Raw genomic sequence first — 25734 nt, forward strand, 5'->3', positions numbered from 1 at the left:
GAGATACAGCGCTCCCTAGTGGACAGAAAATTAAATAAAAAACTGTTGACACCGCCCTATTATATATTATATAATATATAGTATGTATCCATAATATAGATACAATGTTTATCATCTTTACAGTTGTCATTAGGCAACAAAGTTTAGGTTGAAAAATCAGCTGTTTATTGTTTTTTTTCTGTTTATAGTTGCATACATAATATGAACTATTATATGTACATTACCATAATTCATACATGGCACAAAACAAAGTATGACAGGCACATTTCATAATAAACACACAACATATTAAATACTTTTGAGTTGTTACATGTCAATTGTGCTTTTGAATTTAAATAGTTGAGTAGCTGTAAGACATTCTTTCATTTAGTGGCATCATAGCAAAAACAGCATTATTTGACAGACAGGCACAATTGTAAAAAACAATATATATTTAGAAAACAAAAAGTGCAAACATGTGGTCCCTGTACTTTCCACAGCTTTGAGAAAAACATTGTGCTATAAGGAGTCATCATCTGTTTCACTGTCTGTGTTGGGTTTGGTCAACAGCTCCAGCTCCTCTCCATCCTATAAACATAAGAAAAAAGGTCAAAACTCAAGTCATCAAACTCAAGATCTGCTTTCAACATTGAACTGGATCTCAAAGTACCCTGATAAAGGTTCTTGGTAGTAAACCAATAGTCACGCTCTTGTAGATAAAACAAATTAGATTAGTGAAAAGTAGTAATCACATTTAGTACATAAAGAACATGGTAAGTGGCAAGAAATACAAACTGCTGCCAAACTATTAAGACTAGAAACCACTTCTTCAGAAATGTGTTGCTCGTATATTGGATCAGCTGAGCTGGCACATCCAAGAAGAACGCCTCCACTTCAATTATTGAACCACTTCTCTCATCTCTATGCTCTAATTATTTCAATATGACCAGGGAACAAACCACTGAAACTACATTCTGCTCCCCCATTTTGGGAACTTTATATGTAATATTTGAAGATGAAATGTTGACTTGACAAAATACAGCTAGCTACTATAAGATTATTATTACCAGTGTTCCTAATCTGCCTTCAAAGTTTAGGCAAGGAGGAAACTAGAGGCAAAAATGGTGAGCACTATATTACATTTTAATGACTTAAGTGACATAAAATCTACACGCAGAAAATGAGGATTTTTAATAAAACAAAAACACATCTTTATTTTCCAACATCAATGTGTCAATTTATTGTATTTTAGCTTCACAAAAAGTGAAAAAAAAAAAAAAAACGTGAATCTGGTTCATGGCAGATTGATATTTGGATCACCCTGGATGGAGTTCTGCACATAGTCAAGAGTGAAACACGAGCCAGGTTAACAAAAAGTGGGAAGTGGACAAATTAAGACTCATTCTATAGCGTGTGTACATTAATCACCACAATAAATACAAAATAACTTAAGTTATTTATTATTAGTATGATACTTAAATATAGAGTCATCATTTGTCAAAACCACCTTGATTTTTTGTATTTTGTGAAATTCTGTGGCAAATCCTAATATATGCACTGTGTTTTTCTTACCCCTCTTGACCTCTCAAACACTTCACCATTGATGACTCTGAGCTTCTCCTTTTGCAGAGTGTACTCCAGGTCTTTGGGCCGGCTGGCATTGTAGATAAATATTGCCAGCAGAACCATGGGAGCCTGGAGGAAGAAGTCCAACGAAGGTCGGAAATCAAAGAGGAACAGGGAGAGAGCGGTGACCAGGACGGTGGTGAGCTGACCCGTCAGCACGTGGAACATGTTGTCCCGAAATTTCAGGATGAAGGCCACAGATAAACCAAGCGCAGCTATAGCAGAATTCAGACAACAGACAACATTAAGCATTGATTCAAAATATATGTAAACATACACTTAAAATTATAGTGTTATTACTGACCAGTGACCAGCACCAGGCCCAAGGAGAAGACGTTGTGTCCGTAAAGCAGCCCACAGTGTATGGTTATGCCTCGTGCCTCACTCCCCAGTCCAATCGTTAGGCCATTGAAGATGAGCCCAAAGACATAACTACAGAGACATGCAGAGACACTAATGAGACAAGGTCAACAATACAAATATTATATGAATCATGAATGACATACAGTTTACTGTTCTGTATAAAGATGCTCTCTGTGACCTGGTCCCCTTCCTTTAGGATCTTTTCATTGTAGATATTGGCCATAGCAGAGATGAAGCACTGAAGAATGAGCAAGATATGACCCACTCCAAACGTCCGGAGCTTCTCTACTATTTTATCCCTCCACTCTTGAGCGGGAAGCACTGACACCCACGACTCACTGGCACTGGAGAAGGTCAACATGTACTGATCAGTGAAGTGTCTAAAACAGGAGGGGTATCCATACCATAGCACCAACAAAAGTCACTTAGACCACATCCAAGACACTGTAAATGTACATGAATGAAAAATGAAAAAAAACAGATTGCGCTAAAAACTTCCGACTGCTTTTTGCAGTGGGATTTTGGTCATAACTTCATGTGTTCCTATTGTTTTCATAGTTTCCATTTTGCTTTCATATGCTTTTTGCTAATTCGTAAATGGGATGTTGAGCGATGATGTCATTACTCATACTTCCAGGTCCAATGGAATGCCAGCCTCATTCATACTTTCATTCACTCCAGAGTTTTGAGCTAAGCTGTTTACAAATTTAAAACTGCATAAAAACATCAGTAATGTCTGGTCTTCTTCTAGAGAAAATGTTTAGTCATAAACGATCAAATCTGGGCCTAAAAAAGAAGCTGCAACAAAAATAGTTGCATTCACTGATAAATGTGTGAAGCAGTTTCTGTCCCTGCCCTGATATGTCTTTTTTGTCCCTTTTGTTTGTGTTTCTGGAACATTTGGATTTAGATAACGTCACACTTCACAATCCTATTACTTTACACTGATGATGCATAATACTGCACATACATGTACACAAATGATAATTAGTTTGTTTACCTGCTGTTCCTCATTTGTTCCAGGAGCTGAGTGTAGAGGAGGCAGGAGTTAGAGGGAGCGGAGAGGGGGTATGCATGGACCGCACCAGTGACAGCAATGGGATGCTGGTTACCTCCAGAGCCTGTCGTCAAGGAAACGATGGCAAGAAACAAAATAAACAGAGACGCCCACTGGACCCAGGACAACCGTCTCCTGAAGATGACAAAGATTTGTGAGGTTAGGGCGGCGCAATATGACACATTTGCTTTCTTCATATTGATCATTCACAATATTTGATCAGATTTTGTCTCATTTAAAACAAATACAAATGTCCTTCAATGTTAGTTTTCTGAACATAAAAAGACAGACCAATGTGAGGTAATTCATTGTATACATACTACTCTAGTAATGTACGATAAAGATTATATCGCATTTAATTTACTTACTTCAGAACAAGTCTAAACAGAACAGCTGTGGTCAGGATTACAAAGTTGGAAAACAGCACTGCCATAGCCTAAAAACAAGAAAATGAATTGTTAAATATATATTACTAGAGTATGGTCAAATATAACATTGTTGTATACGCACAGGCTGAAGATATGTCATCACATAAAAAATAATGATGTTGTCAAGAAAATACAGAAAAGCGGGAATGGCCCATTTCAAGGAAAGCAGGAGAGAGGTAGTTGATGAAAATCCAAGTTCTCTGCATGGCCGTCCCTCTAAAAGAACAACACAACTGTTAATAAATATAATTACACTTCCCACAGCTGATCTCAGAACTGTGCTGTACCTCGGACGATGACCCGGACAGACATGACCAGACAGAAGATCAACTTCAGAGCTTCAGCCAGGAGATTCACAGAGGCCGGGTGGAAATCATACTTGTTATCTGTCAGGAAACATTACATTCGATTAGGATATTGTTCGTTATAATGATTAATAAAGAGTATATTTTCTCACCGGCATTGGCAGAGAACTTGAGCAGCAGGATGCGACTGGTCCCCAAAGTCACAAAGCAAAAGCCCAGAGCCAAAGTGTAAAGTGAGGAGCGCGAGCACAGCCTCCTGCAGCACGCCATGGCTCACACTGAAACAGAACAAAGAACAACTTTAGGCATGTCTCCATGATGACAACAGCATGCACACAGAATCAGAGATAGACAAAGAAATGATTATCATGTATGCTTTTTCCAGGACAGACAACACAACATAGTCACACGTCAGCATTGTTCACGTTCACATGATGTGCATTTAAGTACATTTATGAACAGACATGTGAATGCCTGTTAAAACCACCATTCACAACAACGACGACGAGAAATACGAACGAACCATGAATGTGTGATTTGTGTGAAAGAGCAGCAGGAACAAAATGTAAACAGCACATTTGCATCTCTGCCATCTGTTCCTTTTTTGCAGTGAACGACCAGAGATTGTCTGTCTAATGTCATTGAAAAACAACACCAATAACGTTCAAATATGAATAAAAGAAGACAATGAAACCATCATACCTTTAACCTGTCCTCGCCCAGAGCATAATTAAAGGCAGAATTATAAGTAAAAAATCGCGGATTCTAAAGAATCAGACTCCTGAATTCTGAATTCCACAGCGAACAACTTTAGCTTTTCCGGGTTGCTCTGCGCATGCGCAGGAAAAGCTACCAGGTTAAAAAAAACAAAACAAGAATAAAAAAGACAATCAAAAGGTGCCGTGGTAAAGGTAAACATCTATTATATGTTACATGTAATTTATTATAATATAGGGCTTAGGTAGCCGTGAAGAAGAGAGTAAATCATGTCTAATGTAGATAAACCAACTGTGTTTAGCCTGGTTAATTTGTTTAAACTTCAATTGGTTCAGGTTTTATCATATTAGATTGAGCCTGAAAATTGCTAATTGCTGATTTGAGTTTAACCTGGGAATGTTTTAATGAGCTGACTAATTTCTGAAAAGGGACTAACTTACTGATGATTAAATTAACCTAACTTAATTTCCCCCACACACAGTCATACATCACAGGCACTGAAACCCTGGCAGAAAGTGTCATTTACAAAGACATATGTTACTGCTGCCCTCTTTCAATTCTAATTGTAGTTCTAATATTTGTGAAGGGGAATTATTTGATTCAGGGGGTTGTTTGATGTTTTGCTCAATGTAATGATTTGCACTACTGGTGACATCAGGTTTAGTCCTGCAAACTGCATCAATCATTTTTGTCAAACATGATTTTAATGTACACCAGTTCTACTGTCATTGTTGTTTACCTGTAAAATATGACTTATTATTAGTGTAACACCTTACCAGCTTTACTTCACAGCACTTCTTTCTGGCATTTTGTTTGGTTTAACGCCTCTTCTTAAGAAAGAAGTGAATGTCATTGGTAGGAATACACTCCCCAAAGTGACTCAGAGTCAAACACACGTTTCTAATTAAAGAGGGATGAGAGAAAACAGACAGTGGCATGGTTCACTGGCCGAGGACATAATGTTTACATTGCGCATGTGTGCTTTTGTGCCACTGACAGATAAAGAGCACACTGCAGGCTTCACTCACAGACAGCTTCAGGAACCTAAAGACGCCACTGGATTTTGAAGAACAGTTCAACATCATGAGGCAATGTGGAGATCTATGTCTCCAAGTGCTGCTCCTAACTTCTGTATTCTGTGTTCAAGCAGAGCAGCGCGGACCCAAAGAGAGACACTTCTATATCGCTGCTGTGGAAATTGATTGGAATTATTCTGGCACAAAAGGGTACGACTATTTTTTATCATCGTAATGTTTAGATTTGGAATTAACTGAGGTGAACTTCTGTTATCAGTGTCATGTTTAGGATAGAATTCTTGTAATTGTGGCTCTGTATCTTGATTTTAGTAGAAACAAGTAAAGCTGTTATTTCATGTGTTTTTCCACTCTTTCACTTAGGCTTGGTCAGACTTATAAAAAAGTGGTTTTTCGAGAGTATGAGGAAGGCTTCAGTCGGGCAAAGCCACATCCTTCTTGGTTAGGTAAATCCAAAAACATGCTCTTAATTAAAATAAACATCTTCTCCCTGCAGACGCACATTTTCAACATTTTTCTTTTAAAATTACTTACATGATGGCGTAACCAGAAGACAAAGAAAAATTCAAATTATAGGTTCTCAAAACATTTTACACACATATTTCATTTTATGTTTTCACTATAAATGCATAACTTTACAAATACTTTCAAGCTCTGATGAATTGTTATAACATTAAAACTATGATGCAGATGATTTATTGCTTCTATGTAACTACTAATTAACTGCATCTGCTTCAATGTTCCAAAAAATGGTTGCTAAGCAGACCACATGAACATATTGTCCTGTACTTCATCCAAACCATCCTTTCTTCAAAGCACAAAAACAAAAACACCATAAACCACAAAATGCAGTCATAATGAAGTGACATCATTCTGACGTCTCAAAACAAGTCTGTGTCTGTGTCCAGGTTTAATGGGACCGACACTGAGGGCTCAAGAAGGTGAGACGCTTGTCGTCACTTTCAGGAACATGGCGAATGGAGAATACAGCATCCACCCACATGGGATCGCTTACGGGAAGCAGTCAGAAGGTGAGTAGCTGCGGCTGTGGCTAAAGACACTCCATGAGCTGCAGTGTGTTCTCATGTCGTTTTCCCTACGGTTAAGCAACTAAACAAATAAGGTTGTTTGTCTTTTTCTGAAATATTAACCCGAACAGTCAGATTATCAAAGTAGTCGGTACTGAAGTCCAACAAGAGGCTTCGGATGTACAACAAGACAACAAGGAAATTGAAACTCATAAAATCTAATTAAAAGGCCACAGTGCTGGGTTAAAACAAGTTTATAGGAAACACGAAGGAACATCATGTTTTCTGACTCCATTCACAGTAGATTATAAACCAATCAGGGAGGGATTTGGCCTAAACTACATTTTTACAATAAGTGCTTTTCTGCAGGAGCTTACTACTTTGACAACTCCTCCCCAAAAGAAAAAGAGGACGATATAATCAGGGCTAATGGAGAACATGTCTACCACTGGGAGGTCACATCAGAGGTCTCCCCTCAGAGGAACGACCCGTCCTGCCTCACGTACTCCTACGTCTCACACAAGAATGTAGTGGAGGACTACAACTCTGGCCTCATCGGGGCCCTGCTCGTCTGCAAACCTGGTAAGACCGGACAATTTGAGATGAAATAGCTGGGTGTTACTATTACATATATTATTATCATTATTCATAGGCACCTTGGATGTATCAGGGCAGCAGATTGGCTTCCACCACGAGTTTGTATTCCTGTTTGGAGTTTTTAATGAAAAGGAAAGCAAATATATGCCCAAAAACTATGGCATCGATGACCATCTGAAGTACACAATCAATGGATACACAGAAGGGACATTGCCTGGTAAGTTTTGTATACATAATCATATTCATGTGAAATATTTAAATACACATACATGTATATTTGCTGTGGAGGTAATTAAAACACAGCCAAGAGTTATATAAAATATCCCAAATAAACGTGTCTCTCACTGCACACCTTTTGCCTTTTGAACTATTATAACATTGTCTCCTCTAATTCACTCCTTGCTTTCCAGACGTGAGCATTTGTGCCCATACCGCTGTCAGTCTGCATTTCCTGGGCATGAGCTCGGATCCAGAGGTGTTCTCGGTGCACATGAATGGACAGGTGCTGCAGCAGGACGGACACAAAGTCTCCTCGGTGGGCCTCATCAGTGGCTCCTCGGTGACCGCCACCATGGTCGCCGTTCACCCCGGGCGCTGGCTTCTGTCCTCACACGTCATCAAGCACATGGAAGGTAAGGTGTGTGCTGAGCAGGAGTATGTGACCTGTGCTATTCATCTAATTCATTCATTATTTTCTTTGTTTATGCAGCCGGGATGCATGGTTTTGTTAATGTGAAGCAATGCGAGGGTTTTGAAGCACCAAAAAGAACGCTGACACTGGCTCAAAAACGACAGAGGATTGAGTGGACATATTACATCGCCGCAGAGGAAGTCAGCTGGGACTACGCTCTCAACATGCCGGACTACGCGGACAAGTGGGTTTTGCTATCTAAACTTTTTATCAAAATGGATAAACATACATATTTGTCATTCATCTTTATGTCATGTTAAACACACACTGTTCCCTCCAAAAGGAATTTCAAGTTGGAGTATCTGACAAATTCGCCAGTTCGCATTGGTCCCAAATACAAGAAGGCGGTGTTCACGCTGTACAAAAACGAGTCGTTCACGGAGAAATCGGAAACCAAGCAACGGAGGAATGAGCTTGGGATTCTGGGGCCGGTTATAAGAGCGCAGATCCGAGACGTCATCAAGGTGCGTGACGTGTCTGTGCGGTGCGCGCTCACGGTGGCTGTTTAATGATGCGCCTTTGTTTATGTCGCACAGTTATTATAATTTTACATTTATTATTCTTTATTTCAATCGTGCGTTATTGACATTAACATAAATTATCATCATAATCGAAAAGGAGCAGAGAGACGACATTTCATACAACAAAAAACAACAAAAACACAAGATGTTTCTAACAACTTGTTTTACGTTTTACATACACTGTTTTACATTTACAACATGCCACACATCAATGGTTGAGTCTTTTTTATTATTATTATTTAATTCATATGATTTGACTGTTATTGCTTTAAACTGTTTCGCAAAGATCAAGACACAATTCTTTTTCATTCCAGATTGTCTTTAAGAATATGGCGTCGCGGCCTTACAGCATCTACCCACATGGACTAACCATAGAAAAGTCACAGGAAGGGGTCAACTACCCGGCAGGAGGTAACTCACACTTGGCAAATGTACCTTACTGAAGTAGTGATTCAGAGTTTGCCCATTTTTCAATATCATTATCAGGTTTCTACGAGGCATACGGTTAAATTAGTCATATTATATCAGAATCAGAAAAAAACTTTATTGCCATTCTCAGTGAACAAAATGTATAAACCTGGAACTTGCTTGAGCAACATGAAACAATTAATAAAATAATAAACTATAAACTATGATCAAATTGAATTAACTAAAGCATGCATAAAAGTAAGGAAGTTTAGAAAAAGAAAAGAAAAACAGTACATGAACTCAAAATGTACAGTTCAAATTCATCACAACACAATCGTAAGAAATTAACAATAATAACTGTGACAATTTAAGGAAACACTCACAAAATTTGAATTCAATCCAACCTAAATATATAGTTTTAATCCCGTTGAAGGTTTGATTTGACAAAGCTGGTCACATACTAGAGAAACTGACCGAAGGTGAATTAAAGATTTCATTGTTGTTTGGTCCTGATGTCAATAATCGTGAATACTGGTCCAATTGTGGCGTTTCCCCTGACAACGACGCTCCTGACATTCGATATTGTGACGCGGGCGACAGGTAACCAGTCTCACGGAGTGCAGCCGGGCGAGACGCACACGTATTTGTGGCGCGTTGTTGAGCAGGACGAGCCTTTGGACGCGGACTCTCGATGTCTGACCCGCATGTATCACAGCGCGGTGGACACTCCTCGGGACATCGCCTCAGGGCTCATCGGACCCATCCTCATCTGTAAAAGCCAGTCGCTCAATGTCAGGAATGTGCAGGTACCACTCGTTTAAGGCGTGATCTTAATTCACGTAACTCTTGGCTTGCAACACTCGATCGCTCTTATTTACAGTAACATTTAAGTTACTATTTATTACTAGTAAATTGGCTCTGAATGGATTACAGTAACTTCAGCTTCTATTCTTTATCTCTTGAAAGTACAAAAGAGTATTTTTTATATTATTTGCTGTTTGCATAATCCAGTCAAAGAGCAGTGAAAACTTTCTTTAAATCCCAGCTCCGATAATTACAGAAAAAACAACACATTAACAAAAGGAAAAAAAGTTTGCTTTGTGTTTGGATGGAAATGAGACATTGCTGTTTATGTAATTTCTTACCTTGTACACATAACATTGGTACAAAATGGTAATTGCTCTGTTGGTTTTGTAGCTCAAAGCAGACAAGGAGCAGCATGCAGTCTTTGCTGTGTTTGATGAGAACAAAAGCTGGTACTTGGAAGACAACATAAACAGGAGCTGTAACCAGTCCAGAGTCAATAAAGCCGATCCTGAATTCTACAAGTCTAACGTCATGCACAGTGAGTTTCTGCTCACTTACTGTCATAACATCACTTGCCCAAAAGCTTGACTGTGACTGTCTTTACTTGCAGCTATAAACGGATACACTTTTGAGAGCGGGCCCGTTCTTGGCTTCTGTTATGGTGAAGTTGCTACATGGCACGTGTCGAGCGTTGGAGCCCAGGATTTTATTCAGACGGCCACATTTTATGGACATCCTTTTGAGTTGAACGAGCGCACTGAGGACATGCTGAGCCTTTACCCCATGACTGGAGAAACCATCACGATGAACATGGACAACATTGGTAAGACAGTTTATTCTTTCTGCGAGTCCCGTGTTACCGTGGGTTCTTTCATACCATCCAAACACGTGAATGTGCAGTGCAGTAGATACTTTCATGCAGTGAATTAATGTAAGAGCAACGCAGAGCTGCTCAATTCATGTCACCTTTATTTGGCTCATGAACTAAATCATTATTATTATACTGTCCAAAGTAAACCTATAGAATGTAAGATAGACTTGCTTTGTGATTCATCATTTTGAAAGCCAATGTAGATTAAAATATTTGCATTAGACAGTTTAATGGGCTAAAGTACCTACCAAAACTACATTACAAGTTCATACAAGTTCATTACTTTTTCAGTGATATCTTTGGAGCGATAACTGTAATCACGCTTACAATTTGCCCTGCACCATAATGATGACTTCATACAAGATCCACCACTTATTCATCTGTTCTGATGTCTAGGTCATTGGCTCCTTGCGTCCCTGAACACGCATGGAAGCACGAAAGGCGTACGGGTCAAGTTCCAAGACGTGGAGTGCTATCGAGACTCCCTCTACGAGTACGACGACGACGAGGAAACTACGAATGAATGGAAAGAGTGGAAGCCCGCCACGTTGGAGGAGATCCAGAAAGAGGAGGAAGAGAAGGAGAAGCAGAAGAAGGAGGAGGCAGAAAAAGAGAAAGAAAAGCCGCCGGTAGTAGATGTTTACACAGACATCTTTGCTGAGGAGTGGGGCCTGAGGTCTTTGAAAAACCAGTCTGTGGATATGGAACAACTGGATCTGTCTTTTCTGGACTACGACGCGGTTGATGTGCCAGATGGACATGAACATACCCTGAGTAAAAATGGTAAAAACACTACAGCAAAGGCTAACGTTACAGTGACGGTTGAAGACGGTATAAGTGGACAAATCGATCAAAGCCTGTCGATTGGGAACAACAGTGTGGAAGTGGACAGTTCCAATCTCACCGTCTCTAACATCTCTGAGCTCAAGAACGAGACGGGACCACTCCTCGCCGCAAATGAAACCGACGCCAGCGACGTCTCTTCAAATGTGAGACAGTTGTACACGGTGAACTTGACGTCCGTGAACGAATTTGTGGTTGATAGTTCAGAGGAAATTGTCACCAGAGGGGACGTGTTCTCATACGATGTGCCACAAAATGCATCTGACGCTTACCAGACAGATGCTAGTGACCACAGTGTGACCAAAGCATCCACAGAGCAGCAGAAGACGGACAACAATGTCACATCATCAACCAACGCAACAGAAAACAACGTCAGAAGTACTTATTTAAATGTGACAAGCGGCATATCTAACCACTCCACTAGGGGGCACCAACATCCGTTAAGTTATTCCAACATTGACTCAAACATTGCAAATTCAAACATCTCTAAAGAATCGATTACTTTAACAAATTCCACAGTGACAGTCCAGGACCTTAAGGAAAATACAGACTTTTTCAGGTCAATAGGAAATGTTACCGCCTTTAATTCTTCTCTCAATAGCAGCGGTTTAACCAATCAAACAACATTGAAGAACGAAACTGACTATTTCTCACTGGATTCAATGAATTTAGTGAACACCTCTGTCCTGGAAGACGAGGAAGAACTGGAACAATTCGGTTATTGGAGTGCGGCAGAAAACACCTCCGACTCATTTGAAGCATCCGATCTAAGAGTCTCAAATGTGTCTATTGATGTAACAAATTTACAGAATACAGAAAATCCAACAAATCAAAGTTTTATGGAAATCACACAGAGCAATTTTACAAACGTATTGAAAACACCACTGGACAACGAGACCAACTCAAACTCATCTGAGATTGTAACTGAGTTTGTGGGTGCGTCGAACTCACCCATAATTAAAAGTTCTGCTGAGGTCTTAGAAGTCCAAAACACAACTGGAGGTGTCTTACAATTAAATACTTCTGTGGAGCTAAATTATGACGCGACCATTGAGAAAAATGTCTCCCTTGAAACACAACCATCTCGTAGTCATTCTTACATTGTGGGAAGCTCTGAGGAACTCGGTGCCTCGGTCAGCAGCGAGGAAGTGGTCATTTACCTCCAAGAGAAGATCACAGAGGCCATTAAAACCAAAATCATCAAAATACCTGCACAGAACTGGACTTACGACGTGACGCACGAAACCGCCCCCATGGAAATCTCCGATCAAACGGTCAAATACATGAGTAAACCTGCGCCCCCCAAAAAGCCGCTTAAAAAGGTGACGCTGCGACAGTGGCCACAAAAAGGGCAAGGCATGAAAACCAAAAAGAGGAAAGACTACGTGCCTCAAGCTCGGAGCGGTTTGCCCTTCTCGCCCCGCGGATTCCAACCTGGAATGTCTCCGCGGGGGTCCAGGCCGGTCTCGCCCAAAGCAGTGTCCGACGAGGAGGATCTCATCAACAAGCCCATCGTGATCGGCGTGCCCAGACCAGACTTCAGTGACTACGAACTGTACGTACCCGGGGAGAAGCCGGACCACCTGGACTTGGAGGAGCGCGTGAGAGAGGAGGAGTACGAGTATGTGTCCTACAAAGACCCCTACAGCAGCCAGGAGGATATGAAACACTTCAGCCTGGACGATGCCACCAAGTATTTCCTGAAAAATGTGGGAAAGAATACCAAGCTGTATTTTATCGCAGCTGAGGAGGTGGAGTGGGACTATGCCGGCTATGGGCACAAGTAAGGTCACTTTTTGTCTTTTTAGAACGTGACATGTGCACATTTTGTTATGATCAAGATATGTCATTATGCAATATTTTCTTTTTAGTTAGTTATAGTTTTGAATGACCTCTTTAGGACTTATAAAAGCATTGACTGTTTGGAGCCATTTTAAACCCCCAAATAAACAGGAAATAGGAGAGAATTAGGAGTCAATCTGAAAACCCATTTGTTTCGCTTTGTAAAGTTCAATGATAGTCCACACAATACAAAATGACAGTTTCATATATTTGTATGTAATATGGTCAATGTAGCTTGAAAATCAAGTTTGTTTCATTGCAGGAGACAAGAGAGGTCAGAACTGAATAACCGTGAGACAATGTTTAAAAAGGTTGTTTTCCGAGAGTACATTGACAGCACCTTCACTACACCTGACATCCGAGGAGAGATAGAGGAACATTTGGGAATTCTTGGACCTCTTATCAAGGCAGAGGTTGGACAGGATATTATGGTAAGACCAAAACCATAACACATTATAAATAATGACAGTTAATCATTTTGGTGTTTTGAAAATGTGTTTGTTTTTAGGTTGTGTTTAAGAACGGCGCGAGCCGCCCCTACTCTTTACATCCCAATGGAGTCGGCTACACCAAACAGACTGAGGGGTTGAACTATGAGGACGACTCTAAATACTGGCACAAGTATGACGATGAAGTGAAACCCAACACGACCTTCACATATCTATGGACCGTCACTTCCACAGTCGGGCCAGCAGAGGGCGAGTCTGACTGCAGGACCTGGGCTTACTATTCTGGTGTTAATCCTGTAAATATTTCTATTACAGTTTGTTAAATAGAATAATGATTGTAAATAAATATATAGTGATTGTGTTTGTGTTTTAGGAGAGGGACATTCAGTCTGGTTTGATCGGACCTCTGTTGGTGTGCCGTGAAGGAACCCTCAATAAATCAGTGACAAACACACGGGAGTTTATGCTGCTTTTCATGACTTTTGATGAGTCTCAGAGCTGGTACTTTGAGGAGAATCTAGAGACAATTCAAAGAAAGACACGAAGGAGGAGCTTGAGCATGGCTCTGAAAGAAAACCTACAGTTCCACAGTGAGTGACTTTGAAATCAAACTATTGAAGATGACAAAAACATTATTTTTAATGACTCTCTTATTTTAGCCATCAATGGCATTATTCACAGCCTGAAGGGTCTGAGGATGTACACAAATCAGTTGGTCCGCTGGCATCTTATCAACATGGGCTCTCCAAAAGATTTCCAGAGTGTTCATTTTCACGGTCAAACCTTTTTGCACAAGAAAATCAAAAGTTATAAACAGGCCGTTTACCCACTATTGCCAGGTAATGTTATGAATATATATGATAAATAACTAAATAACTATTTGGCTTTGGAGTTTTATATAATTTTATTTGTTTTATTTTAGGGAGTTTTGCTACTCTAGAGATGATTCCTTCTAAACCAGGATTATGGCAACTGGAGACTGAAGTTGGGAGCATCCAACAAAAGGGCATGCAGACTCTATTCCTCGTTTTGGAAGATGGTAAAATATTTAAACTGCAGGAATTATTTCTTATTTTGAAAAGATGTTTCTTTTTTGAACTTTTCTTTCTGTTTTCAGATTGCTTCCATCCATTTGGAATGGAGTCAGGCAGCGTGACAGACATTCAGATCACTGCTAAAAACTTCAGAGGTACAAAGTCTTTTGATGATGATGATGATGATGATTAGCCAGTGTATTCTACTGATGTAATATTATAATATCTGTTGTTTTAAAGGATACTGGGAACCACATCTCGCCAGATTGAACAATGCAGGGAAATACAATGCGTGGAGCACTGATGAAGACAACAGTTGGATTCAGGTGTACATTCAGAACAAAAGCAGTTTTTATTTTGCACTGCAGTGTTTTAACATGTGCGCTCTCCCAGGTCGACTTCCAGCGCCCTGTGGTGATAAGTCAGATATCCACGCAAGGGGCCAAACAGATGTTTTACCCACAATATGTACACAAGTATGCCATTTCATACAGCAACGACAGACGGAAGTGGACATTCTACAAGGGCGACAGCAAGAGTTTCAGAAAGGTACAAGCTAACTAAAATAAACTTAAAATTCACATATTAGGCAAACCTCAATCGTCCATTCTCTTTGTACTAGATTTTTTCAGGGAACCAGGAAGCCTATGCAACCAAGACCAACCCCTTCTTCCCACCTATAATCGGCCGCTTCATTCGGCTCCACCCGGTTCAGTGGCACGGCAAACCCACAATGCGCATGGAGTACTACGGCTGTGCGCTCGACGGTAACGGATTTAATTCAATATTAAGTCACACGGCTCAAAATACCAGAATCAGAAATGTTTTGTTGCCATTGTCAGTGAACAAAAACTAGGAATATGCTTCGGCAATGTGACGCAACATAAAACAGTGACGAATAATAGCAAAATAACTCATCCAAGTAGCTGTAAATTGTGTGTCTGTACTATACCTTTATTTTTATTTTATTTATTTAAGCAATTTTTTATTCTTGCCTGATTATTGTTTTTCACCGAAGAAAGTTCTTAGTTTATGAATGTGGTTCTTATTCACTGATAATGGCGATATTTAAACCTTTTTCTGATTCTGAGCTTCTTCAACCAAGAAAACTGTAGCAAAACCTATTCTCTTGAAGCTTTGACTGACTTTCAGGATGACTAAATTCAAATGTTGTCATCTTCATGGATCCCACCTGGACGTCTCATTACACAGACAATTAATAAGAAAATATGATCAAATAAATCCACTTACTTATCATGTTTATTCTGTCTGGGCCTAAGGTTGCTCTTTGCCTTTGGGGATGGAGAGCAGGCTGATACAGGACTATCAGATCACGGCCAGCTCCACAGCCAGCAGCTGGTACGGCGGACCATGGAAACCGTCTTTTGCACGCCTCAACAAACAAGGAACCATCAATGCATGGCAGGCGGGGGTAAATAGTCTCCCAAGTTTGCCATAGTAAAAAAGAATATCCTTAGACTTACAATCTCTCCTTGACGTGTTGGAACAGACAAACGACCTGCAGCAGTGGCTTCAGGTGGAGCTGCCTCAGATTAAGAAGATCACAGGCATCATAACACAGGGAGCCAAGTCTCTGGGAAAAGAGATGTATGTGATCTCCTTCTCGGTGCAGCACAGCAACGACGGACTGCACTGGACCGACTACACAGACGACGAGGTCATCACGTCCAAGGTGGGTCACGCTTCAGTGCTTTTATCAATCGAATCTGGGTCAAATGTGGCTGAACTCTGTGTGTGCCATGCTCCTCTCTGCAGACCTACATAGCAAACACCAACAACTGCGACCATGTGAGAAACTACATCCACCCGCCCATTTTCTCTCGCTTCATCCGAATCATCCCCAAAAGCTGGAAGAACTCCATCACCATGAGGGTCGAGCTGCTGGGCTGTGACTTTGAGTGACAAATACACTCACTTACAAAAGGATCATTGACATTCTTTGAAAACAAACGATTCAGGTAGAATTATCCACAACAGTATTACTATTATATTTTTATATCTACTTATGCAATTGATCATATTAAGTCCTTCACGGCATCGACAGATTAACTTTATTTTGACTGCATTTTTAGGCTTTGCACTTCGACAGAAAGTCTATTTTAGTGTTTAGGTTGCATCATAACATTGCTTAATTGAGAGGGACGACATTTGATGCTGAAACATATTTTAAGGACTAAGAAGTCAGGCAGACATAAGATAGGTGCAATATATCTTAAATACCGTACGCAGTGTGACGTGCTGTGTTAACATAGCTGTAGTCCTTTAAGCAGACATTATACATGTACAGCACTTTTGGCCATATGCAGAACTCATCATGTTGTAAAATAAGCCGCCTCATGAGAAACTTTATGACTACATAAATTACCGGTCACTACAAGTTTGTTTTTTAAAAGGAAATGTACCACATCTCTGTACAAGTTTCCTTTTTTCTTTTTTTTTTACAGAAACACACAAGGCTATGAATGTCAGTATTGTTTGTCTGTTGTTGTTTTTTTAATTTATCATATAATTCCAATATGTGTAAATATTCAAGGGTTTTGTAATTTATTTTCTCAATAAATACAATTGTTTCATTTGTTTTGGTTCTTGGATAAAGTTTTAATGATACAAAGTGATGAATAGAAAGTCAGCAGGGCCCCAGTATGTGAGCAGTGATAGCTTCTCAGGCTGTCTCCAAGGCGTCACTTTTAGCACCTGAGCCGATGCCAGAGCCACCGTTAAGAGGCACCTCAGGGTCCCAGAGTTAACAGACACGTGCAGCTGCAAACACATGGCATGTTTATCCATTGGCTGATCATGTTGAACTAGGCAGTGAAGGTGTGAAAATCCCAGCGTGACTGGAGGGCACTACTACTTATCCATGAAGATAAATGGGATAGTTTTATAGGACGTCCGGCCGCCAGACAGCTCTGGGAGGACTCCACAGAGGCCTCTGTTGGCATCAGTGCATAGACTTTGGGATGTACTGTATAATAATAGGTATAATTGGATAGAGATGGGCAGAATGTGGTGCTGGGTCACTAGCAATTCTCATGGTTAACCACAGGGGGGCACTATAAGACTAATCAACAGTTTACCATCTCAATACAGTTCAGTACAGAGTTATTGACTTGTGTCATTATACTTTTATCTAAAAACCTTGGCTCAGTAAGATAAAAAATAACAATAACAACACATTGTACATTGATATAGGACACTAGTCTAATATCGTGTCATGTTTAGTGGGGTTCATATGCTTGAGGCAACAAAGCAGAATCCTATTAAGTGAAATAGAGTTTAAAATGCAAATGCACTTTGAACATAGGGAGAATTATTGTGCACATTTACATTTGTTGTTTGCTATTCTTGACACTCAATCAGGCATTGCATAAACTGTGTGTATTTCGGGTCCGGGTCCGCGTAGTCGGACTATGGGCCTATCCTATGCGCAATATTAAGTACTACAAGAGCTCAAATGATATGTCTTCCTTCTGTGTCATGTAGCTATAAGTGTAAAGAGTCTGTCCATCAGTGTGTGACCTGCATCCGCCGCGATCTGCCCAGTGATAAAGCATGAAACCCCTCAGAGTGCTGCCCATTGCGTTATAAATACATCCACGTATTACTCCGCTGCCTGGCAAGGGATACGCGACTTGTTTACAAACACGGAGGGGGGGTGACGTCACGCGCGGTGTCCACTTGGATTGGTCACTCCCACCCGGTCCTCACCCTGCTCCCGCCCCCGCCCCCGCAGAGCCCAGAGGTCGTTAAAAAGCGCCAGGAGCCGCGGAGTGAGCGCAAGTCTTGAATGAGTGACGCACTGGAAGGGACGCGGGTGGACTAATAATAATATAAATAATATAAATAATATATAACGGGATAAAATCACTGGAAAGATGAAGTCTCCAAAGCTTAAGACACAAGGTAAGCAGAGATTTGTATTATAATGTAACAATAACATGTGTGTGAAATGAATAATTCCCTAAATCAACTTTACGCACGAAAACTGAACGAAACTCAACTGTGTGATTTTGTTTTTGCAGCAAAATTTGTCAATGAGGAGGATCTGGACGACGTGCTCGGGGAGTTCGACGCGGTCATTGAAGACTTCACGTCGCCAATCGAGAAGCGTCACTTCAGGTACGACGAGCACCTGAAGACGATGAAGAGGAGGAGCAGCGCCAGCGTCAGCGACAGCGGCATCAGCGACTCTGAAAGTAAGAACGAGCTCCAAACACAGAATAAAACAACAACCGTGTGTCTGCAAATGTGACAGTTGAGATGGGCGCGCGTGATTTGGAGAGGGCGCAGTCAAAAGTCAGTGGGACTCCCTTTTACACACACAGGGCTCCTCTTATCCCAGGTACTAAATACATCTGTTTTGTATTGTAGGCCTAGTATATATCAAATTGTTTTTATTTGCTTATATTTTTGTATTGTAATGTCCAAAAACCTCCAAAAACATTCTTTAAAACTAAATTGGAACCCATGCACCCCCTGCTGTGCATGCTCACCCCAACCTAGATTATTTCTCCTGAACCTGTGTATTTCTCAACACTGTAACCGTAACATCAATCTAATCAGTAATCAATAGTCAGTTGCTATTAAAATGACACTTTTTCAAGACAAATGGACATCTTTTGGAGCTCCTCGTTCTGCCCGTAGTGCCTGAACACCAAGCGTCACTACACGACGCCATCCCCAGTGTCAGATTACTGCAGTAAACTCTGACAGCCTCCAGAACGGAGATCAGGCACATGCGAGCCTTTAGTGTGGTCTCCAATCACATGTCAACGCTATTCTTATCATAGGTGTCATTTACTCAAGAGTCGGCCGCATTAATGCCCGCGTGCTTTGCATTTTGTATCATTTGAGAGGGGTTGGGGGCTGTTCTGACTTGCAGTACAGGGCAAAGATCAACCTGATAGACATGTGCAAAGATGTGGCTGATAAAGTGTGAAGCCGCACGTGCCGCCTTTTGTGCTCTGTGGTGTTTTAGTTCTAGCTTTGCCCTCCAGCAAGTGCAAATGCTTCGCTTTAACTTATGAAATTGTACCAAAACACATAACTTGTTTGAGAGTTTGCGAGCGGAGACAGCAGTGTGGGGGGGAAAAGAAAAGAAAATCATAGGAACACATTCTCGACTGCATTTAGACATACCGCAGAGGAATTCAGACACATAATGAAAATACCACGTCATGCCTTTTCTTAGCTTTAGACACCACTTTGAAGTTACATAATAACTTAGGGCCTGGCTGTGTTTACCAGTGCAGTTTAGCATTTTATTACCAGTGCACAGCAGGTAGTTTGTCCAATATCATGTCTTAAAACCCCAAGAACACTGTTGGAATCGTCATTAATGGCACTAACAAGTGGTTGATTTGCCGATGGGATCAGATTCCAATGAGGGCCGTGTCCTCTCCATGGCAGTCCACTGAACAGGGGATTGTCCCACGCACTGACACTATTGTGCTCGGCTGTGATGGATGGACAGACTGTGTTAAAAGGGTCGTGTCAAAGAGGAGGATGTGTGGGACAGAGTCAGAAGGATGGGAGCAGTGACTGACACATGAGTGAACTCGTGTGGTTATCCAAAACGCACGGCCCAACTGGGAATAAAGCTTTGACAGGAAGTAACACAAACATGGCCGAGCTGGAGGTCACGTTTGAATCTGTAAAATCTGAATCGATCTGTGGAAATGTGTGAGGACAAAAATTAATGATAATAAGACAAAAACATAAAAGTAATGTCCTCATACTGACTCAATCTCAATTGTATTTGAAATAGACCTAAATGTACCGGTATGTGAATTTTTATCTTTATTTTGTCTTTCAGAAAGTTCAGTTTTGTAAAGCTGGTCACAAATTTGAGGAAAAGTAACATGTTAAACCAGAGGAATGAAAGAAAATTAAAGAATCCTCTGCTGCTTGCTCACAGTCTCAATAATCAGGAATAATCGTTAAATCATAATGTTTTTTTCTCACAATAATCACAATACACTAACATTTGATACTGTGACAATTTAATCTCAATTATTTAGTGACTGATTTTATTAGTAGACTCTGTAAGACTGGTTTTATGTAGTAGCATTAGATATTATATTGTCTAGATTGATGCATTTAACGAGTAGAAAGAAATCAGAATGAGACAGCGTTGGCTTATTGAGCAATCCGACCTCGTACCGCTGGTTTGGAAACACTGGTCTCCAAAAGGCACTAGAGTATTTGTATGTACAGTCCGTGTTTGCATATTTGTGTCTACTACAAGCACATGCCTGACAGTGAGAAAGTGGAAGGTTGTCATTACAGGAGAATGCACACAATTACACACTTCTCTGACACATTTTATGGACAAGTGCAGAGTGAACGTTGGGTCTTATTTGCTTGTGTTTTGTCTGTGTCAGGTGCCGAGTCACTAAACCGAAACAGCTTCAGCTTCAGCGACGAGCGGCTCAACTCACCCACGGGGCCCCCCTCGAACCCCACCTCACCCACTCTTATGTCACCAAAACGTAAGCCTCGAAAAGCATCTCTGCTGCTTGCACCCTTAAGTTGCTGATAATTAAACTTGTTTCCTCCTTTTGTAGCTAAACTCGGGGACACTAAAGAGCTGGAGGACTTCATCGCTGACCTGGACAGGACATTAGAGAGTAAGTGCTTAGAATCCTTTAAACTGCAGTAGCTCTTATAAAGATAGCGCAGCCCGTTTGTCCCCTCTTTCACCACCATTAATGAGCTGCTGTGGAGTACTCATAAAGCTTCCCAGTGCGTACTTAGTGTTAGTCAAAAAAAAAAAGTTCTGACCCTTTGTCAACCTGTAATAGGACTCAACATGGTCAGGACTGAACTAGAAGGCTAATTTTGGTTTATTATCACATTAGGAGCACACCGTTATCTTTATTTTAAATGTATTATGCAGGCCTCATTGTAAACATGGTCTTCTGTACCGCACTGATAAGGCTTAAAGTATGCATCAGCCAGTGTGTGAGGAATGTAAATGCGTAAATGTCAGAAGTGGGAGTTCAAATGTTTCCGTGTTTTCCTGTTTTCCTCCTCTGCTCCCGGTTATGTGCTTTTCCTTCTTCATGCGCTCAATGATCCTCTTTCAGTCCCGTCCTGTGTAAAATCCCTGGCAGTGGTTAGGGTTAGTCAGGCAGTCGGCCAGGCCCGGCTAGTCGTGTAGAAAGGCGCGTTTATGTGTTTACGATGTCCTCTTCAGTTTTTCTGAGAATAAAACCAGCATCCCAGGAGCCAAGGTGTCCCGCTCTAACCAGCACTGTCTGTCCCTGTCCTTTTTTTAGGCATGTGACACTGTGGCCACAGTGGCCCTCAGTGAGCCGTGAGGGAGGAGGAAGTGGACGTCTGTACTCAGGCTATAGCACACATCTGGAAACCACCCAAAAGGAAACAGCTGGATGCCATGGCAACTGCCAACGGACAGCGACTGCATGACGAGTTTAGCTGGTATTTTCCTAAACTTGGTCCTCTGCACATGCCAGACCACCTGAGGAGAGAGGACAGAAGACAGCTCTAAATTAGCATAGTAGAAACAATGTGGACAATGTGTGAAATGGTTTGGACTCCTTCCACTGGAAAAGACTTGGACTTAATAACAGAGTCACTGGATCCTTTAATGTAGAAGACATACACTTCCTCATCCAAAACTTGACCTGGAAGATTATTTAAATGGCTTTTATATTAGAAATATATTTGTAATTTTATAGAGCTACATATTTGTACATTTATCTGTCTTTTTGTGAAATATATTTTTGTATCTTGTGTAAATAACAATTGTCTCAGATTCTATTTGGCTTGGCATTAACGAGTCCTTAAGTGACACTTATGTCTAAATCATGTGAGAGCTTAAATCACTCTGGAAATAACTGGAATGCAAATGTATTTAATACAGAAACTGTCTTCCAGAGTTATTATTTAATTAATATAAAAACGCTCTGTAATTAAATGTGTCTGTGCTGTTCATATCAACATCAATCAGCTCAGTAACATTCATAACCGCAGTATACAAAGGGGCAAAGGGCTTATACAAATACACAGAACACATTCTAGAGGACAAAAGGTACAACTGATTAGCTGTGGTGAAAGCCTATGGGTTAGGTTTATTTATATATATATATATGTGGAAGCTTGGATCTGTCAACTTAAAGCCACAGAATGAAGTAAACACTAATATTTCCCTTATAAAATGCAATGTATCAGTCAATATTATTAAAGGTCAAATATAAGGATGGAAGTAAAGTACTCAACCGCTCTGATGCCCTGTGTAGACCTACATACCACAGCCCTTCTTTCTAAGAACGTAAACTCATATGTCACAAGACGGTGACCTGACGTGAATCACTCCTCTACCTCCTGTGCTCATTACTCAAAGTACTTGACAAAGCAGTCACTTATGTAACTCCTGCCATGCTTGGGTCTATTTGCAGAGGTGGAGGGAGACACCGTTGTGACCCTGGGCTGGCTCTGCAGCAGGTGTAGTGCTATGCAGTCCAATGTCAGAGGTATTGTGCAATCAAATGACCTCCAGAGGACCAGAGGAGGATCATGGGACATTTGCATCTACTGTATGGCAGCTACTTGCAGGTGCAACATACAGTGATAAAGATACTGATACCTTGTCGGTTACTGAAGCAAACTAAAGAGAGTTGTTGCTTTTGAGCGCATTCATCCACATAGTAAATTGTCAGAGACAAAATCATTCGGGGTTTATATGAAGATATTTTAAGTTGCACTATTGTACTCCAGATCTGATTTCAGCCCATTACATTTCTATGAGACAGTGTTGGCTTGGTGTGATTTGATGTGTTGGCAGGAAGTTGGCACGTTTGCTAGCCTATGTTTCTTCAGTAGAGTTGGCAGCGTGGGTTCTCACTGTCAACACAACAGAACCAGGCGGCTGGTTTTGGAGGCGTTCTGCCTGTAGCTGGTCTTTGGCACTGACCTGAACCCCATGTTGATACAGCACATGATCCAGGACAGAGTCGCTGCCCTCTTGTTTAAAACAACCGCCCCACTTGGCAGCAAATGGCATCTTTGGCACTGTGGTGCAGTACAGTAGGAGGATTGGCCTTGGCTGCAGCAGACAGTGTGCACACTCCAAAGTGTGGGAAAGTGTCCACCGGAACTGAGAAAAGTCAAGCGAATAATGCAAGGAGATTTTTTAAATGTACATAAAGAGTCACAGTTAAACAGTAAGGTCACAGTTTACAGTAAATATACTGTACAGACATCATGATGACTTCCCATGGGAGGTCCCACTGCTCTAGTGGTCACTCTATGAATAGTTTGGGCAGAGACTCACAGATGTGAGTCCACATCACAAAAAAGACAGAAATACACAGAGGCAAATATCAGGTTCAGCTTACTCTGCTGACTTTACATGACTGAGGCCAGATGTCCCTGTGCAACCCAATGAGCAACCATAACACACACACGCGTGTACATGCACTGATAATAATGCCTATAATAAATATGCCTTTATTCGTCCACACATGGGGAAATTTTGGTGTTGCAACACAGATAGATACAGAAGAAAAGAACACTCTTAATAGAAAAAAAACTCTTATAAACAAAACTCCTATGTGCAGAACCTCTCCTATTCTTAATAGGGAATAGAGAAATAAAATAAAATATAAATAAAAATATAAAAATAAGCTAACATAAGACAAAATAATACTAACATAGTGGTGAAGTAAACACTCTTATTTACAGCAGTTATATGCACATGAATATGACAAAGTATTTCATAAAGTATGACAGTAATTGCACATGAATATTACAGTATTGCACATGGTTAAAGTCAGTATTGCACATGGGTATGACAGTTACACGTGTTCAGGGCTGACAGCAGCAGGAAGGAAATAAAGTTGGCCTGGTATACTCAAAGACATCATATGTAAGATGTACTGGTTCATCCTAATGACTTGCGTACTTATTTGATGGTATTTTTCTCTCATAACGACAGGGGATGAAGTCCGTGTCCTGCAGCAGGCAGATGCAGCACACTGGCCTCATGACGGCCCAGAGTCCAGCAGCCAGGCTTCTGAGTCAGAACAATGTGTGTGACTGCTGAGGAAAGCTGAGCAGCAGGTGCTGAATGGCTTTCTAAAAACTTCATCTATAAGAAAGATATGTGACTTTGCACCGACTTGCGAAAAATGTGACAGAAGGATCAAGCTACAGAACACAATATGAGCTTATTATGGCAACAGAAAATAGACAGTTATGTTAATATCCTTGGCTATTCTTCAGAAATTCAAGTGATATCATCCTCTAAGTATGTGTGAGCGGTGGAGGGAGGAATCTGAATGCAGGATACTTTTTCTAAAACTGAGAATAAGCAATGGAACCATTACACTTTTGCAGATTGTTAGAAATTCTGCCGTCTCTGTGATCAGAATACAAGCGGACAAAGTGACTCATATACGTGTGGTCATTTAGGATGCAATCAGCATTTCAATGTATTTCCACACATTATGAGTCACTGACTGATGGACAAAGGCTAAATATGGTCCTTTATTCTTTTTGCTGCCAGTGGCCTCCCGACTATTGTCTATGTCTGTCTCACTTCTGTTGCAACTCATCAAAAGAACAGAGGTACCGTGGAAAATATTTCCATTGTTTAGTTTTTAACAGCCTTTGAGAAAGCTGTCTAAGACCTTGTGGTCATTTGCATACACCAGCAACATCAATCATTCAGCACATCAATGGCTTTACAAATGGTATCCTCTGTCACAGAAGAAGATTTGCACTGATACATTTTGTTCAGTCCTCATTCCTGAGTAGCCCCCAGAGCAGCACCACAAAGGCCCCTCTCTTCTCTCAAAGGAGAGCACTGTTGTTCACACCAAGTGCTGGATAAATGTGAGAGGGGGTCAGAGAGGTGGGCTCTGACAAGGACTCCCATGTCCCTATATTCTGTGGTACAATAGGCATTAGATCAGTGTTTGCCAAGGTTTTCATCAAAAATAATTGCAAACAAGTGACTATATTCAATAATTAAAAAAAAAATCTAAAATAAAATATGATCTTAAATCTTTGTATACCATCATCCCTGTTTTTTAACAGTTAGGGATTACTTACTCCTCCTGACCAGAAGCCTGGTGGAAAAGAGTGT

The 25734-nt window shown here is 40.8% G+C and overlaps 3 protein-coding genes across 3 annotated transcripts; 2 read left to right on the top strand and 1 right to left on the bottom strand.

Annotated features, from left to right (window-relative positions):
- Nucleotides 1-168: 168 nt before the first annotated feature.
- slc35a5 (solute carrier family 35 member A5) lies at nt 169-4046 on the bottom strand. Its single transcript, XM_072444924.1, has 9 exons — nt 3911-4046; nt 3741-3839; nt 3536-3669; nt 3394-3461; nt 2969-3160; nt 2112-2312; nt 1910-2037; nt 1552-1820; nt 169-567 (listed from the first exon to the last, which is right to left on the bottom strand). The coding sequence occupies exons 1-9, from the start codon at nt 4026-4028 to the stop codon at nt 499-501; spliced, it is 1278 nt and encodes a 425-aa protein (XP_072301025.1). The 5' UTR covers nt 4029-4046; the 3' UTR covers nt 169-498.
- A 1469-nt stretch (nt 4047-5515) lies between these two features.
- Nucleotides 5516-17055, top strand: f5 (coagulation factor V). The gene is made up of 25 exons (XM_072444925.1): nt 5516-5701; nt 5873-5955; nt 6418-6540; nt 6907-7119; nt 7190-7351; nt 7545-7766; nt 7844-8009; nt 8109-8289; nt 8661-8757; nt 9355-9560; nt 9952-10099; nt 10172-10384; nt 10829-13058; nt 13380-13548; nt 13626-13862; nt 13940-14156; nt 14226-14405; nt 14489-14605; nt 14684-14755; nt 14841-14926; nt 14994-15149; nt 15223-15367; nt 15881-16032; nt 16111-16293; nt 16377-17055. The coding sequence occupies exons 1-25, from the start codon at nt 5559-5561 to the stop codon at nt 16521-16523; spliced, it is 6048 nt and encodes a 2015-aa protein (XP_072301026.1). The 5' UTR covers nt 5516-5558; the 3' UTR covers nt 16524-17055.
- A 1335-nt stretch (nt 17056-18390) lies between these two features.
- rgcc (regulator of cell cycle) lies at nt 18391-22563 on the top strand. The gene is made up of 5 exons (XM_072444926.1): nt 18391-18524; nt 18644-18817; nt 21005-21112; nt 21188-21250; nt 21902-22563. Exons 1-5 carry the CDS (start codon nt 18497-18499, stop codon nt 21907-21909), a joined length of 381 nt encoding a protein of 126 aa, XP_072301027.1. The 5' UTR covers nt 18391-18496; the 3' UTR covers nt 21910-22563.
- Nucleotides 22564-25734: the final 3171 nt, after the last annotated feature.

The sequence above is a fragment of the Eucyclogobius newberryi genome, unplaced genomic scaffold, assembly GCF_026437365.1.
Source record: "Eucyclogobius newberryi isolate DKJ021-1_F unplaced genomic scaffold, fEucNew1.0.hap1 SCAF_14, whole genome shotgun sequence".
Lineage (NCBI taxonomy): Eukaryota > Metazoa > Chordata > Actinopteri > Gobiiformes > Gobiidae > Eucyclogobius > Eucyclogobius newberryi.